Source organism: Geotrypetes seraphini, chromosome 1 (genome assembly GCF_902459505.1).
Source record: "Geotrypetes seraphini chromosome 1, aGeoSer1.1, whole genome shotgun sequence".
Lineage (NCBI taxonomy): Eukaryota > Metazoa > Chordata > Amphibia > Gymnophiona > Dermophiidae > Geotrypetes > Geotrypetes seraphini.
In genome coordinates, this window is record NC_047084.1 from 30,825,593 (window position 1) to 30,843,829 (window position 18,237).

Here is an 18,237-nt window from a genome sequence, read left to right on the forward strand (position 1 = left end):
GTGTCTTTCTTCGATTCCAGCCAGAATATCAGCTTTGTGTTCAGCCAAACAGGCCCAGGTTTCGCACTGAATAAAGTATTTTATAATTTTTATAATTTTTATTTCGTAATAAAGTAATTATAAAATACTTTCTTTGTGTTTATTTGATTCCTATTCAAGAGAATTACTTTATATATAGTCAATATAGGCAGAGAGTTAAATTTTTTAACATTTTCTAATGGTGGTGTGCCTCGTGATTTTTTTTCATGAAACAAGTGTGCCTTTGCCCAAAAAAGGTTGAAAAACACTGCCATATACAATCTGGGTGTCGGTGTCAGTGTCAAATGTACATATGTTTTTGAGTCTTGGGCCCATAGGGTTCTGTTTTTCTCTGTGTTTTTCACTGTAGGTTATCAACATAATAAATGCTGCACAGGAGAACAGCTCTGTCACAGTAGCAGAGGCCTTGGATAGAGTTCTGGAAATCTTGCGCACGACAGAGCTCTATTCCCCACAGCTCGGTACCAAAGATGAAGATCCTCATACTAGTGATCTGGTTGGAGGTCTGATGACTGTGAGTTAAAGAATAAAAATAAAATAAATAAATAAACTATTTCCAAAGGGACATTCATTAAAGACTCTGTTTTGTAATTTAAAAATCTATGCATTTCTAAACTAAATTTATATAGAATGTCTAGGTCCATGCATTTAAAATGATCCTAATTTTTTTGGAAAAGGCCTGAAGATCGCAGATAACATAACAGTATGAACATGGAGCCTCGAAATTTTGCACCACCAAAGAAACACATACTTTTAGCATGATGCACATCAGAAGAAATCAGGTTAAAAAAATAACTTTTCATATTTAAGCAGTGCTGCTTACATGTATAAGCTGTGATTTTTCTATGTGGACTTAATTTTATTAAGATTTTTCAGCATATAAAGGCTTTTCTACGCAGCAAAAAGGCCTTTTAGAAAATTGTATTGTGTTATATGCACATGTAAGTACACACATTGGCAAGATATCGTGCTTTTATGTATACACTGAGTAGGAATTCCCAGGGGCATAATTTAGGCTGAGCAGGAGCAGAGTTGCAATGTGCACTTGTATTTTATAAAGTATGCAAATAGACACATAGAATCACACACATTTTCACACAAATATTTGCAGTGCTGTTGGCATACTATTGGGGTTGGATCTGAGAACCTATTTTTTTAAAGGCCCATATGGGCCTATGTTGCCTTAAAATAACTTAAAATTGGTACCTTTTCAGACACATCACTTGTCAGCTTGTTATAAAATCAGGCCCTATACTGTATGTGGAAGTGGCAAGTTTTGTAAAACTGTATGTCTGTGTGGAACTGATTAGGCAGCTGAGCTGTGAGTTTCAAACTTTTGACATTTTGAGATATATTTGAACACTTGAGGGATCAGCATGATTTTCTCCTAAGCTTTCCTCCCAAGCCCTTGCCCAGATAAGAAGTTAGCTTATAGTAATACATGATATACATGTATTTCCATTTTAAGATACATAATACACATATAAGTTGAAGGGACATCCAAACTATACCCAGAACATGCTTCCTTGAAATTTCTTCTTCTTGTCAGCACATCAGTAAAAAAAACACATGCATATCAGTAACACATGGAAATCTGCGTTTTCACATGCAAATGGCACTCTAGAGTTCTTATAGAATCACCTTATAATTCAAATACATAAATGGGAAATGCTTTTAGAGGTGCTAAGTACGTTTCATCAAAAATAACAGGAAAAATTCCAAAGTACTAATCGTATCGTTTCCCCTTATTAGATGTAGAATGCAGTTACATTGTGTGGAGAAACTGTTTTCCTTTCAGGCAGCAAAAATTGGGAAATGACGTATCATCAATACTTTTGTACTCAAAAGTATAAAGGGAATTTAGGCGACATATTAAAACATACTTATTTTGTAAATTTTTAGTAAATCAGGTCTAGTTATTGGATATGAGCCTGTTGGTCAATTGTATCCTAAGCACTGTATGCTCTTGGTTATAACCAGCTGTTGTACTGTGAGCCACATTGAACTGAAAGGTTATAGCAAAATATAAATAAAATATTATGTTATGAATAAAGACCTATATTGTCAAGAGGAATAGTTTATGAGGAGATATATACCACTAAAATGCTGTAGTTATTGTGGGGTGATTTCTTAGAACCACATAGACTCCAATCACACTCTTTGTGATCTTTGGCAAGTCACTTAACCCTCCCAATGCCTAAGGTGCAAACTTAGGGGTCCTTTTACTAAGCCGTGGTAAAAAGAGGCCTTAGGGCCTTTTTTATGAAGCCATGCTAGTGAGTGCCACGCGGTAAATGCATCAAAGTCCTTTAAATACCTATGGGCTTTGGTGCATTTATTTCACCGGTCCGCACTATCGGGCTTGATAAAAGAAGCCCTTACATGGATTTTCCTGTGCGCTAAGGCCATTTTTTACCATAGCCAGAAAATGGCCAATTTTCTAGTTTTTCTATTAATGCCCATGTGCTTATTTATTTATTTCGATTTCTATCCCATTCTCCCGAAGCTCAGAATGAGTTAATGTTGTCAGTGTATGACCATTTAAAAAGAATTGCCACTTGTATGACTTAGCCACCTATTTTTAGGCGATAAGAGCTCACAAAATAATCCTGCACTAATCAGTTAACTTGTAGTAATTGTGGAAGTGCTAACTGGTTAACGCAGGAATTTCTACTCTCCACCCTGATAATGCTCACTTCCAACATAAAAAAGACAGGACACCTGAGCACGTCTCATGGTAAGCTATTTTAAACCACAGTAAGCATGTGCTAGCACCTACTGCAGCTTAGTAAAAGAGCTCCTTAGATTGTAAGTTCTTGAGGGACAGGAAAAAATTACACTGAACCTGAATTGAATTTGCCTTCAGTTAGAATTAAAAAGGCCTTTATATTTGAACCTCCTTAAAAACTACTCCCATACTCGCTCCATTACCTATAATGGCATCTAACTTTTTTTGTGAAAGCGAGTAGAGAGCGTCACTCGCATCTCCTCCCACAAGTTGTCAACATTCCCCTTCAAGCCCAACAACATCAGCTGTTTACCCTGGATGGTAGAAAGAGGAGGTAGAAGCGAAGTGCTTCAGTACTAAGAGTCTCCTGTTCTGCACTGCATGTTGACATGCTCTTACATCCAAGTGCATGCACTGGTATGCATGACCTTTCCTGGTGTAGGGCTGGGCTTTCTTTGCTGATGACTTGCTGTTTCAAAAATATCTTAAGTACTGTGACGAGGAGGTGAGATTTGTGTTCGCGAATTTATAGTATTCGCGAGGGGGCTGTTGTTTGAAAGTAAGTTTAGTATCAAAAATGACACCCAGAATTTTAACCAACTCCTTATAGTGAAAGGGTTGATTGCCAATAAAAGGTGGCACGAGGACAACATCAGAACAGGCAGAAAAGCAAATAGATTCACATTTAGCTGAGTTAAGGTACAAAAGACTCTCCTTGAGCCTTGCAGAAACTTGAGAAAGACAGGTATTTAAATAATAGACCAAACTGGATCAATGATACAACAGAAAATCTGAATATCATCACCATAGTAGTAAGGGGTGCTAGATAATCGTCAGTAATAGAGAAAGAAAGATATTAAATAACAGGAGCAAGAACGGAACCCTGTGGAACACCTGACTTGAGAATAAAGGTAGCTGTAGACAAATGGTTAAAGGTGAGTTGATAAGTGCAACCTGAAAGAGAACCAGGATAGGACAGGGTCTATGATACTAATTGAGATAAGCCACTAAAGAAGCAAGGTGTGATCAACAAGATCAATTCAGAAGAAAGATATAGAGATACAAAAACTATAGAATGATGAGAGTCCAATGAAGAACAATTTGAGTCATTAAGGGCCACAAGAAGAATCTCCGTTCTATGTTGAGAACGACATGTTGAATATTGGAATGTTCAACATGTTGGTCAAACTGCATGAGGACAATCTTTTACAGAACTTTTGAAAAGAACGGAAGGTTGGAAATCGGTTGAATACTAGATGAGACAGAGGTCTAAGTGCAATTTCTTTTGAAGGGGGTTTACTAGAGCATGTTTCCATGTGAAGGGGACCACTCCTTCAGAGAGGCTACAATAAAGAAAAGAAAGAAGAGAAGGGATCAGAATAGCAAATAGTTTCTTGAATAGATGGGCTGGCCAAGGGTCAGTTGCTGAGGAGAAAGGATTAAGAAAAGATATAATGCGGGAGACAGAATGTTCACTGGGTAAGTAAAATGATGACCACAGGGTGTAAAGTGAGGCAGAGCAAGGTTCAGAAAGAGGAGAAGATGATGGAGTAGGGAGCAAGGAACGGGAATCAGGTGGTAGGAGAGATTGACATAAATAGTCAGTTTTATGCTGCCAAGCAAGAGCAAGAAAAAAATAGGGGAAGAAGTAGAGGGTCATAGGAGAGATAGCAGACTGAAGTGACATGGTATAAAAGAGATGGAAAAGAGCCTATGGACAGTGAAATGATCTCTCTTGGTGTGGCAAAGTGCAGCACGATATTCTTTATAACAAGTGTGGAAAAATTAGAGCAAAGAGGGAAAATATGCCATGCACCAGTGGCACTTGGCCTTCTGAACATAAGACCTGAGTTGATGGACAGGAGAAAGCCATGGAGCAGCCTTAGAGTGACGCTTAGGAATAGGTCTGAGGGGGCATGTTGGTCAATTATAGTGGAGAGGGCAGAGTGGAAGTCTTCAACCTGACAGAAGAATGAAGAAAAGTCAGAAAAAGGACATGAGTCTCATCCAAGATGGCCACGCTCACCTAACCTCTGTTGAGCCTCCTCTTTCCTTTGGTGATATTTTTCAACGATGCGAAGTGGTGTTGGAAGACTGCTGCTAGAGCCTCAGAGATTTTAGAAACACTAGCAGCGGGACCAATTAATGTTTTTATGAAGAGAGCAGGAACTGTCTGATTGTCGGAGAGAGACTCTGGAGAAGAGTGGTAATTCAGGTACAACCTTAAGCTCCAGTGATAGAGCAACTACGCAATAGCAGCACTCCATTGTTGGGGTCAGCAGAGTCGCTTTCTATAGGCGCTTCTTCACCCGAGGCTCATCTTCAATCAAATGGTTGAGCTGGAGTCCTGTTTGGAGGGTACTCCTTTAGTGTTCAGGTCAACTTCTGAATTTACAACTATGGGGGAGGGAAATGGTGCTTCCAGGAGTGAAGTAGAGTGAGATTCTTCCTTGAAACAAAGGAGATCTTTATATTTACTGGATTTTCTTCTGACTAAACCAAATGAGGTAACTTTTAAACTCTTTATGGATGTTAATAGCTAATCATGGAAAGACTTTGTGCCCACAAATTCAGTTGTTGGATTTTAGAATTAAAGATTGTGAGGAAAATTTAAGAACTATGAAAGCTGATACTGAAACTTTGAATGCACATATAATTAAGATGGAAAAAGATTTGACTGAGACTTGTTCAGTACAAGAAGTAGTGGTGAAAGATATTGCTAATCTGAGAAGGAAAGTTGACTTTTTGGAAAATAATGTTCGCAATAATAATCTACATTTCTTGAATTTTCCACACGTGTTCTCTTTAACACCTAGGGAAATGCTTAAAAGATATTTCTTGGAATTTCTTTCTGTTCCTGAGGAAACGGTTCCCCCTTTTTCAGAAGTGTATTATTTGCCAATAAAAGAAGTACAGAATCAACAACAGGTGGATCAGGACATTGTATCTCAAAACATCTCAGCAGTGTTGGAGAATTCAGATAAAGATTCAGCTCAGCCCTCTACTTCAATAGCTACAGTGGCTTTAAAACCAGGTAAGATGTGGATTTTGAAGATGCTTTTTTAAAAACAGACATACATTGTTTTGGGGTTATAAAATTCAAAATTTTCCAGATGTTTCCTGTGATATGCTGAGGCAAAGAAGTCAGTTTTTGCTTCTGAAACCTGGAGTTACTCATATTGGTGGAACTTTATACTTGAGATATCCTTGTAAATGTATAGTGAGATACCAATCCTCAAGATATATCTTCTTTAAACCATCTCACCATACATCATTGCTGGCAATGAAGCGTATAGAAGCATAAGAGGATTTCTATGTTTTGCTCTTGTATAATTTAATTCACAGTTCCTTATAGATGCAGGGAGATATTGTTTCCTGTAAACTTAGTTCTTATTTTAGTTCCACTTTTTTCAAGTCTTGGATCTATTATGTGAACTTGAGAAATGTATACTTAATAATTGATTTATATAATGATTTCCTGACCTTTTGATAGTATTAATTTCTTCTTGGAAAAAAATTGAAAACTTAAGAAAAAAAAGGAAAGGAAAAAGGACATGAGTTAGCAAAGGCCGCAGCAATGAGAGCAGTATTGCAATAATTGAGAATACAAAAAGGAGGAAGAGAGGGTGGGGCAGATGGTGAAGGAAGGGAAAGGGTGAAAATGACAAGAAGGTGATTCATTTAGGGATAGGGAAAGGTTTTGATAGCTGAGGGAGTCAGCGTGAAATTCAGAGAGGTGAAGACAAGGTTCGGAGTGTTGTCAGCGTTGTGAATTAGATAATGTGTATGCTGTGTGAGACCGGCATTGAGCATGAAAGAGTGAAATGAACAAGCAAGGTCAGAAGGTGGTAAGTTGAATTCTACTAACAGAATAAGAGGATCAAAAAGAGTAACACACTCAGAGGTGAAAGCTACTAATTCTTCGAAGGAAAGGGAAGAAGGATTTTTATTTATTTCATGCATACTATACTGCTGTAACTGTAGTAAACAGGCCTAAGTGGTTTTCAAACTAAAGGAAAACTGGAAAGGAACACTTATATTTTAATAGAAAAGCATATCAGTTATATAGGGGCTGGGGTTGAAGCATGAGAAGGAGGATGATAAATAAGGGCAAGGAAGACATGCACTGATGAAAAATTGATTATAAAATGAGAACTTCAGAGATAAGATTTAAAGGGACTTTCAACATGGAGGAAAATAAGCAGGCCATGCCATCTCTGTGGTGAGATTGGCAGGGGACAGTGAAGGGAGAGGGAACAAGAAGCCTGACTGTGTCACCTGGATGGAGCCAGGTCTTCATAGACAAAGAATGTCGTAAGTGATGGTGCTGGACAAGATCTGCGATAAGGGAGTGAGTGGACATTTATGAGGCCGAGTTTGATTTGGAGGAGAGGAGGTCAAAGTATCTAACGGGGGGAGTTGGGTAATGAAAGGAAGGGCAGTCAAGGTAGTGGTGGTGAGTGGGGGGGATAGAACAGGGGCAGATAAGAGAAGGAATATAAACCGATGTTTCATGAGAAAAGAACATTGGCAGAAGATCAGTAGAAAAAGTCATAGAAGGACAAACAGAGAGAAAACCAGAAAGAAAGTAAAAAGCGCAAGAATAAGCATCCCAGAGGTATCCAAGCACCTTATAATGATCACCTTTAAGTGATCAGTGACCTGTGACATTACTATGCAGAGATGGCAGGTTGAAGGCAGGAAAATCAGGGTAGGTACAATCTAGTTTAAGGAAGCTATAATATTATTTATTTATTCATTTGATTTTTCTATACCATTCTCCCAGGCGAGCTCAGAATGATTTATTTAGGTAGTCAAACATTTTTCCCTGTCTGTCCCAGCGGGCTCATAATCTATCTAATATACCTGGGGCAATGGCGAAGCAAGTGACTTGCCCAGGGTCACATGGAGCAGTGTGGGCTTAAACTCTCAACCTCAGGGTGCTGATGCTGTAGCTCTGAACTCTGTGCCGCACTCTCAGACATGGTAGAGGATAGCATGACAAACATTGTCTAACAGAGATGGCAAAACATAGTTAACAAAGCATGGTAAAACATATGACAAAACATGGTACAGCACGGTAATAACATAGTAATAGAAGAAAGACTAAGCAAAACAAGAAAAGGGGATGGGACCTGATATACCGCTTTTACTAAGCATGGTTATAATCAAAATGGTTTATATATTTTAGACAGGTACTTATTTTGTACCCGGGGCAATGAAGTGTTAAGTGACTTGCCCAGAATCAAAAGGAGCTGCAGTGGGACTTGAACTTACAACCTCAGAGTGCTGAGGCTGCTGCTCTAACCACTAGGCTTCTCCTTCATAACATAGTAACAACAAAAAAGCATGCAGGCGCCTAGTAGTACGTATGTTTACGTGCTCAGTGGCATGTGACATCACATTGCAGAGGCGGCAGGTTGAAGGCAGGAAATTAAGGGTAAGTGCAATCTGGTTTAAGGGACTTGTAATAGAAGAAAGAAAGTCTAAGCAAAGCAAAACAATACATAGTAACATAGTAGATGACGGCAGATAAAGACTCGAATGATCCATCCAGTCTGCCCAACCTGATTCAATTTAAATTTTTTCTTCTTAGCTATTTCTGGGCAAGAATCCAAAGCTCTACCCGGTACTGTGCTTGGGTTCCAACTGCCAAAATCTCCGTTAAAACCTACTCCAGCCCATCTAAACCCACCCAGCCATTGAAGCCCTCTCCAGCCCATTCTCCCCCAAACGGCCATATACAGACACAGATCATGCAAGTCTGCCCATTACTGGCCTTAGTTCAATATTTAATATTATTTTCTGATTCTAGATCCTCTGTGTTCATCCCATGCTTCTTTGAACTCAGTCACCGTTTTCCTCTCCACCACCTCTCTCGGGAGTGCATTCCAAGCATCCACCACCCTCTCCGTAAAGTAGAATTTCCTAACATTGCCTTTGAATCTACCACCCCTCAACCTCAAATTATGTCCTCTGGTTTTACCATTTTCCTTTCTCTGGAAAAGATTTTGTTCTACGTTAATACCCTTCAAGTATTTGAACGTCTGAATCATATCTCCCCTGTCCCTCCTTTCCTCTAGGGTATACATATTCAGGGCTTCCAGTCTCTTCTCATACGTCTTCTGGCGAAAGCCTCCTATCATTTTCATCGCCCTCCTCTGGACCGCTTCAAGTCTTCTTACGTCCTTCGCCAGATACGGTCTTTAAAACTGAACACAATACTCCAAGTGAGGCCTTACCAATGACCTGTACAGGGGCATCAACACCTTCTTCCTTCTACTGCCTACGTCTCTCTTTATACAGCCCAGCATCCTTCTGGCGGCAGCCACTGCCTTGTCACACTGTTTTTTCACCTTTAGATCTTCGGACACTATCACCCAAAGGTCCCTCTCCCTGTCCGTGCATATCAGCTTCTCACCTCCCAGCATTTACGGTTCCTTCTGATTATTAATCCTCAAATGCAATACTCTGCATTTCTTTGCATTGAATTTTAGTTGCCAGGCATTAGACCATTCCTCTAACTTTTGCAGATCCTTTTTCATATTTTCCACATTTTCCATTCCCTCTTCAGTTTCACTAGTGGCCAGATCGGGAGCCCTTTCCAGCAGGGCACCTAGCATCATCTACACCCCTCCCCCGTTCCAGCAGGGGAGAGAACTACAGGAGGAGCAGCGCTGACGGTGCTCAGCACCAACTGCCAGTTTCACTAGTGGCCAGATCGGGAGCCCTTTCCAGCAGGGCACCTAGCATCATCTACACCCCTCCCCCATTCCAGCAGGGGAGAGCCGACAGAGGAGAGCTGCAGTCCGACGCTCAGATCAACGGTCGGTTTGGGAGCCTGTTCCAGCAGGGTACCCGACACCGTCTTCACTCCTCCCCCATTCCGAAGGGTCTACCTCTGAGGATCTCGCATCATGTGCGGCAGCGGTGGAGATTACCTTACCAGAGATGTCGCCTGTTCTTGGAGAAAACTCGGGTCCCAGATGATAGCCATCGGAACTGGGGTTGACTGCAGTTAAAGAATAGAATGGGAATGGTGGTTGAAGTGAATTGGGGTGGAGATGGAGGTGGGTATGGAGAGGGATAGGGATATGATGTATTCCGGAAAGGCATTTAAGATCTGGTGTTAAATGATCATAATAATTACAAGTCAAAGATCTTGATGCTTTTTTGGAGTGTGTTTCTGTTTCTCTCTATGCTTATTTTTATCTCTATTTTGTTTACTTTAATTATTATTTTAATTCTATCTTTAAATTATTCATTCATTACTTGTTGGAATATTTCATTTCTATCTATCTCTACCTCTGTCTTTTTATTTTATTTTTCATACTGTTTCTTCAGGTACTTTAGTTAGATTGTGAGCCTTTGGGACAGTTAGGGAATTTCCAAGTACCTATCTTATTTATTTAGTTTTTATTTATTGTATCTTTAATGCATCATTTTTGTAAACCGCTTAGAAACCTCACGGTTATTAGCGGTATATAAGAATTAAATTAAATTAAATTTATTCTGTTACAAATTTTGGTATCATCTGCAAAAAGGCACACTTTTCCTTTTAACCCTTCAGCAATGTCACTCACAAACATATTGAACAGGATTGGCCCCAGCACCGAACCCTGAGGGACTCCACTACTCACCTTTCCTACCTCCGAGCGATTTCCATTAACCACCACCCTCTGGCGTCTGTCCGACAGCCAGTTTCTAACCCAGTTCACCACTTTGGGTCCTAATTTCAGCTCTTCAAATTTGTTCAACAGCCTCCTATGAGGAACCGTATCAAATGCTTTGCTGAAATCTAAGTAAATTACATCTAGCATATGTCCTCGATCCAGCTCTCTGGTCACCCAATCAAAAAATTCAATCAGGTTCATTTGGCACGATTTACTTTTTGTAAAGCCATGTTGCCTCGGATCCTGTAACCCATTAGATTCAAGGAAGTACACTATCCTTTCTTTCAGCAACACTTCCATTATTTTTCCAACAACCGAAGTGAGGCTCACCGGCCTGTAATTTCCTGCTTCATCCCTGTGACCACTTTTGTGAATAGGGACCACATCCGCTCTCCTCCAATCTCCAGGAACCACTCCCATCTCCAGAGATTTGTTGAACAAGTCTTTAATAGGACCCGCCAGAACCTCTCTGAGCTCCCTCAGTATCCTGGGATGGATCCCGTCCGGTCCCATCGCTTTGTCCACCTTCAGTTTTTCAAGTTGCTCATAAACACTCTCCTCCATGAACGGCGCAGAATCTACTCCATTTTCTCGTGTAACTTTGCCAGACAATCTCGGTCCTTCTCCAGGATTTTCTTCTGTGAACACAGAACAGAAGTATTTATTTAGCACATTTGCTTTTTCCTCATCACTTTCCACATATCGGTTCCCAGCATCTTTTAGTGTAGCAATTCCATTTTTCATCTTCCTCCTTTCACTGATTATATCAAATTTTTGTCTCCCTTTTTTACATTTTTAGCCATTTGTTCTTCCACCTGTGCTTTCACCAGACGTATCTCTTGGCTTCTTTTAGTTTCACCCTGTAGTCCTTTCTGCACTCCTCTTCTTGGGTTTTTTTTATATTTCACGAACGCCAACTCTTTCGCCTTTATTTTCTCTGCCACTAGTTTGGAGAACCATATCAGCTTCCTTTTATCTCTTGTTTTTATTTATTTTTTTCACATAAAGGTCCATAGCCATTTTTATCGCTCCTTTCAGCTTAGACCACTGTCTTTCCACTTCTCTTATGTCCTCCCATCCTAACAGCTCTTTCTTCAGGTACTCTCCCATTGCATTAAAGTTCGTATGTTTGAAATCTAGGACTTTAAGTATCGTGCGGCTGCTCTCCACTTTAGCCGTCATATCAAACCAAACTGTTTGATGATCGCTACTTTCCAGGTGAGCACCCATTCAAACAGAGATACTCTCTCCACTTGTGAGGACCAGATCCAATATCGCTTTTTCCCTTGTCTGAGCAGAGCCTCTTGAAAGGCATCCACAATCTCCCTACTTCTTTCCGATTCTGCAGATGGAACATTCCAGTCCGCATCCGGCAGGTTGAAATCTCCCAACAGCAGCACCTCCTCTTTCCTTCCAAACTTTTGGATATCCACAATCAGATCCTTATCAATTTGCTGTGATTGAGTCAGAGGTCTGTAGACTACACCCATGTGGATAGAAGTTCCATCTTCTCTTTTCAGAGCGATCCATATCGCTTCTTCCTCTCCCCAGGTCCCTTGCATTTCAGTCGCTTGGATATTGATCTTTACATAGAGTGCTACTCCTCCACCTTTTTGACCATCTCTGTCCTTCCTAAAAAGATTATATGCCGATATGTTTGCATCCCATCCATGTGATTCACTGAACCATGTCTCTGTGATAGCGACAATATCTTGATCTGCCTCTAACATCAGGGCTTGCAGATCATGAACTTTGTTGTTTAGACTGCGAGCATTTGTGGTCATCACTTTCCAGCGGTAATCTCCTTTTTCGTATAAATTTTTGTTTCGTTTCACTTTCTGTTGCAATGCTAGGAAGTGAGTTTCTGATATTGTTTATGTTGCAATCTGTACTACCATCACATCTTTTCTTTTGCCGGGGTTGGTCTCTATAATTGTCCTTCATACATACACCACCCCCACCTTCTAGTTTAAATGCCTAGAAACATATTGTCTAAATTTCTCTGCAAGGTTTCTTTTTCCTGTTGTAGTAATATGTAGCCCATCAGTGCAATATAGCTTCTTGTCCTTCCATGTATTTCCCCATCCTCCTATGTACCTGAAGCCTTCTTGATGACACCAGGCTTTGAGCCATCTATTAAAGTCCTCTGTGTTTTTCACTCTTTGCTCTCCCTTTCCATATGCAGGCAGTATTTCAGAAAAAGCTAAAGTCTTTACAAAAGGTTTCAAGCCCTCACCAAGCTCCCGAAAAGCTTTCTGCGCTGCAAGTATAGAGTTGTTGGCCAGGTCATTTGTTTCCAGATGGATAACAACATCAATGTTAAAATCCTTAGTTTCTTCTTTAATTATAGTCAGTATTTGCCTGGAACTCCTGGTAGCTGAGGATCCTGGAAGACATTTTACTATTTTGGTCTCCTCGCCTTGTGTTCCAAGGTTAATGCCTTTGATGATGAAATCACCCAACAGTAATAGTTTTCTGTTTTTGGCTTTTTTATTTGTGCTTAGGGTGCGCTTGTTCTCTTGAGTTACCTTCATTGGTTCCAGTTCCACCTCCCTTCTGCTTTCTTGAGTATCGCACTGCACTAGTGGAGCGAAGGAATTCTGTAGAGGTAATATTAGTGAAGGTGGATGTTTCTGTGTTACATGTCTTAGTCTTCCTGAGCCTACTGTAACACATTTGTTCCTGGGCTGTTTTATTCTTTGAGGTAGAGGTGGTAAGTTGGTATGATTTTGTGGAGTGATGGAAGCTGATTTTATTGTATTCAATTCCTGTTTAAGTTTGCAGAGCTCCTCCTTAATACTAGCAAGTTGAAGACAGATGGGGCAAGCCTTAAGTCTCCAAATAGTGTGTCTTGGAATTAAAGCACCACAGTGATTGCATAGAATAAAGGTCATCTTGATTGGTTGTGAAGTGACTTGATTTGAGTAGTCCTGATTATTTGGGTCTCTAGATATGAACAGTAGTCCCTGGGGTGGGTGGGACTGTAAGTCTTACCCGTATTTCAAGGAAGAGGAAATAAGATTTAACAAAGGAAAGAGAAGGGTTTATTTTTTGTGTTTTTTTAAAGTAAGAAACAGGGAGGAGGAGAAGAGAAATTAAGCAGATATAATGCTGAAAAACAGTGAAAATAGCAGAATATGAAATGCTGAGTAACTTAGCTTTTAGAAGTTCACAGGGCAGACTTGTTCAATTAACATAATAACAAAAAAGCAAACTATTTTTATTAAACCAAAACCAATCTACATATCTTCAAGTAAAACAGAAACCACGTGTTTACATAATACCGGTATATATTTACCACTATTTCCTCAATTCCTCCCACCTGGATATCTCTATTAAGGAATTGCTTGTCCATCTCTGATGAAGCACAATTGAAAAGAGAGCAAAAGCCCTCATTCCTTGCATTCCATTTATAACCCCATCCTAAATCTCATCCTCATCTTACCCTCACTTCTCCTAGTCTACTTCCTTTAACTATTCTTAACTAAAGTATAATTACAAAACTAGAAAAATGACAAAAGCAGACACGGTAAAGAGTTATTGTAAAGCGTTTATTGAAGAATAATCAGATTAAAAGGCACCCAACATGCATGTATGAGCGGAGACTTATGTGACCGGAGGCTTTGTTTCGCCTTTTAAATCGTTCCATTTTTATCTTTGGTGAAATGACAATGATAAACATAACTGTCATTTCACCAAAGACCCTTGAAGCAGTCCTGCTGGGTGAAACAAAGCTGTGCTGGGTGTCTTTTTATCTGATTATTCTACAATAAAGGCCTCATAATAATTCTTTACCCTGTATGCTTCTTCGTCATCAATCCTATTGGGACTAGAGTATCGCTTGCCCATTTGTTTTCCAAGACTAGAAAAAATATCAGTGTACAAAAGTAATTAAGATAGGGGTTATATTTCACAAGGTATTCTTTTTTGGTTTTTTTTTGGGGGGAAGGGTTGTAATTATTCACCTGTTCTAAAGTTAGTGACAATCAGGTACAAGGTAGTCATCCTCCATTTTAGGGAATTGGAAGCTGAACATAACATAACATAAAACTCAGTTTCTAGACCACATAACCATAAAGTTTTATGCGGTTAACAAAAAATTAAATAATAAACTACAACTGAATATTGAAATAAGAGCAACAAAAAAATATAGAATGTTAATTACCCAAGAACCTATAGAACAGCCAAGTTTTCAATTGCCTTCTAAAATGTAAATAAGAAATGAAAGTCAATAGTAAATGCTTAAAATCCTTGTCCCAAGTTGCTGCCTAAAAGGAAAGAGCACGTTCATGAGATCTCCTGGAATGCTTTTGAGTTGAAACAAGGAAGGAATCAGCTAAGTAAGATGGTGCTTGACCTATAGAAACTTTATAATAAACACAACCCAACTTAAAAATAATGCATGCCTCAATAGGCAACCAGTTCAATTCTTGATAAAAAGGAGTGATGTGATCAAACTTTTTCTGGCCAAATATGAGTCTAACTGCAGCATTCTGAATAATCTGCAATCTAGAAAAAATTCTCTTTATGCCTTCTAAATAGACAATGTTGCAATAGTCCAGATAACTCAGCACCAGAGATTGAACCAATAATTTGAATGCTGAAATGTAAAAATAAACTCGGAGAGTATGCAATTTCCATAGCATATGAAAACCCTTCCATATACAGAGTCTACTTGGGTTCGCATGGTTAAGTTTTGATCGAGAGTCACACGTAGGTTTTTGATGGAAGAATGAATCAAGTACTGGGTAGCATTTAAAGTCAAAGAAGTCTGCAGATGGTTTTGTCGTGGCGAAGCAAAAAATAATTTTGTTTTCTCGGGGTTGAGCTTTAGTTTAAATTCCATTATCCACTCTACAATCATCATTGCATTTAAGAAAAACAGTTTAAATCAGGGGTGTGCAACCTGCGGCCCAAGGGCCACATGCGGCCCCGTGAAGTATTTTGTGTGGCCCCGATCGATGGTGATGCAGTGTTTTCCTCTGCTGCCCCCGGGTATTTACCGTCTTGCCGGCTCCCTCCTCTGTCTTGCTGCAGCGTTTGCACATTTGTGCAGCCCCAGAAACACTTTTTTGGCCAATGTGGCCCAGGGAAGCCAAAAGGATGGACACCCCTGGTTTAAATGGTGATACAGTGGGGATCACGATATTTACTAGGTAAACAGTTTCATAAGCTGAATGTAACTTTTTATACACTGATCCCTGATATATTTTTACTCATTACATAGTACCTTATATCTTTTTCTTTCAGGATGGTTTGAGAAGACTTTCAGGAAATGAATATGTATTTTCTAAAAGTAAGTTGTATATTTAGTTTTCAGAGAAATATAGTAGATTATTGTAGACAAAGAACTGTTGTCCCATTCAGTCTCTAAGTTATTCCTGTCTCGATATGTGAATTCCTGTATCTAGTTAGGACTTCTAGATATTTTGATGACAGTAGGATATACCCTACTTAATCAAGAACAAAGTTCCCCTTTTGCACTCCCATATGTTCACATCAAATTTAGTAACAATCTAACTAGCTTTTCAAATCCATAATGCTATGTACTAAACATTTTCTCCTTGTTATGTCTGCGATAGAAAAATGATTAATACCTAGGGTTCTTAGTGTGGCTGATGCTCAAATATCTATCCTTTTTGGCCTTTTTGGTTTTAATGAAGAGTACTCAGTCACTACCATTGTGCCTGTAGTGTATTGATTCAGTTGGTTCCTGGAGACTTCTTCAACTACCCTATGGCCTGCAGTATCACTAGGTCCTGTTTCTTATTTCCACCCTTTGCTTTTTCCATACCTCTTTCCAGGCTTCTTGTTGGCCTGCATACGTATACCTTATGACCCTGAGCAAGTCACTGAATTCTTCACTGTCCCAGGTACATTAGACAGATTGTGAACACACCAGGACAGATAAGGAAAATGCTTGAATACCTGTATGTAAACCGCTTTGAATGTGGTTATGTAACTACAAAAAGGCGGTATACAAGTCCCTATCCCTTATCCCCCACATTCAATTTTAGATAGGCATGTACAACATGCTTTATATATTAAAAATGCTTTAAGAAATTATCCCTTTAATGACTACAACATGGGAGAAACATGGGAGAAACAGAAAAGCGAAGTTACTTACCTGTAGCAGGTGTTATCTGAAGGTAGCAGACAGATATTCTCACGTGGGCAAAGTCATCCATGAAGTTCAGCATGGATGGTTAACAAGTGCACTGTCTCTTCAAAGTCTTGAAGACCGCCCGTATCGCGTATGTGTGAGTGCCTTACTGCCCACCAATGGCGTGTGAGACTGCCAGTTCAGTAAAAAAGCTAAGAAGCCAGCTAGGGAAGGTGGGAGAGTGGTGGGGATATCTGCCTGGTGGGGATATCTGCCTGGTGTCCTCGGATAACACCTGCTACAGGTAAGTAACTGCTTTATCCAAGGACAAGCAGGCAGTATATTCTCACAAGTGGGACTCCCTAGCTGCCAGGATCATGCCTTTGAAAAGAGGGTTATTGGGAATTTTCATGAGCCTGGCAAAACCAATAGGGTTGGAGGGAAGTTGGTGTTTAAATGGAGAATAAATTTTGGATAACTGTTTCACTGAAACCAACTGACTATATTATGTAAGATTCTCCAAACAGTAGCGAGATGCAAAGACATGGATAGAGGACCAGGTGGCTGCTTTACAAATGTCTTCAATAGGAATGTAATGTAGATAAGCTACTGAAGTGACCATTGCTCGAACTTTATGAGCATTGACATCCCCTGGAAGCATCGGCCCAGCCCGAACATAGCAAAAGGAGATACAGACTGTGAGCCATGTGGAGATGTTTCTTGTAGTAACTGGAGTTCCCAGTTCAGATCAAATGGCAGAAACATTTGAGTAGAAGTTCTGTAAGGTTTGATAAGATCCAAGTACTGAGCCAGAGAATGTTTACAGTCCAATATATGAAGTGTAGCTTCACCAGGATGAGAATGAGGCTCTAGAAAGATTGCTTTAGATGGGATTCCAAGCCAATTTTCAGGAGGAACTTTTGGATGAGTGCAAAGAACAACTCTGTCATGGTAGAAAGTTGTATCAGCATGCTTGTAGCTCACTGATGCAACATGCAAATGTGATTGCTATGAGAAATACCACTTTCTAAGAGAGATACTTAAGATGTGAAGTTGGTAGTGGTTCAAACGGATGCTTCATCAGATGTGAAAGTACTCCATTAAGATGCCACGGCACCAGTGGGGGCTTGAGGGGTGGTTTTGGTATTGCTAAATCCTTTCATGAATTTAGATACCAGAGGATGGAGAGAAAATTAATTTTTGTCTGTTGATGCATGGAAAGCACTAATAACGCTGAGGTGACCTTTTACTGAAGATGGTCCTTTACTGAAGAAGGTCTTCTGGAAGCTTCAATGATAGTTAATACTGGTATTGAAAATGCAGAGTCATCTAATGGTTTGGAGAGAGATACCACACTGTGAGTGTTAACAAACACAGATTGTGATGGAGAAGAGAACCCTCATTCTGGGTTAGCAAGGTTGTAAAGATTGGTAGCATGATGGGTTCCCTGCTGTTGAATTGCAAGAGGAGATCCCAAGGCTGACACTGCCACCAAGGTACTATGAGAATCATGGTGACTTGGTCCTGATGCATCTTGAGGAGAGACTCTCTTGGAGGATGGCAAAGTTTGAAGTGGAAGATGAGATATACTGGCTATACTCTCTAGAAGTAAGTAAAGAAAACCTGCTGCTTTTAAGACTGACTTGGTGCAGAAGTTTTCTGCTCCCTTTGTTACCTAGGGCAACTTTGAGTCA

At 39.8% G+C, this 18,237-nt stretch overlaps 1 protein-coding gene across 8 annotated transcripts in view; it reads left to right on the top strand.

Moving 5' to 3' along the window:
* Positions 1-18,237, top strand: part of PDE8B (phosphodiesterase 8B) — a 234,346-nt gene that overhangs the window by 158,103 nt on the left and 58,006 nt on the right. For all 8 annotated transcript variants that reach the window (XR_004537931.1, XM_033929322.1, XM_033929352.1 and 5 more), the window contains 2 exons: positions 389-553; positions 15,691-15,736. Coding sequence is in view for 7 of the 8 variants with exons in the window: in XM_033929322.1 (XP_033785213.1) it covers positions 389-553; positions 15,691-15,736 (211 nt within the window). In the remaining variant the exon portion in view is untranslated. The remainder of the gene's footprint in view (positions 1-388; positions 554-15,690; positions 15,737-18,237) is intronic.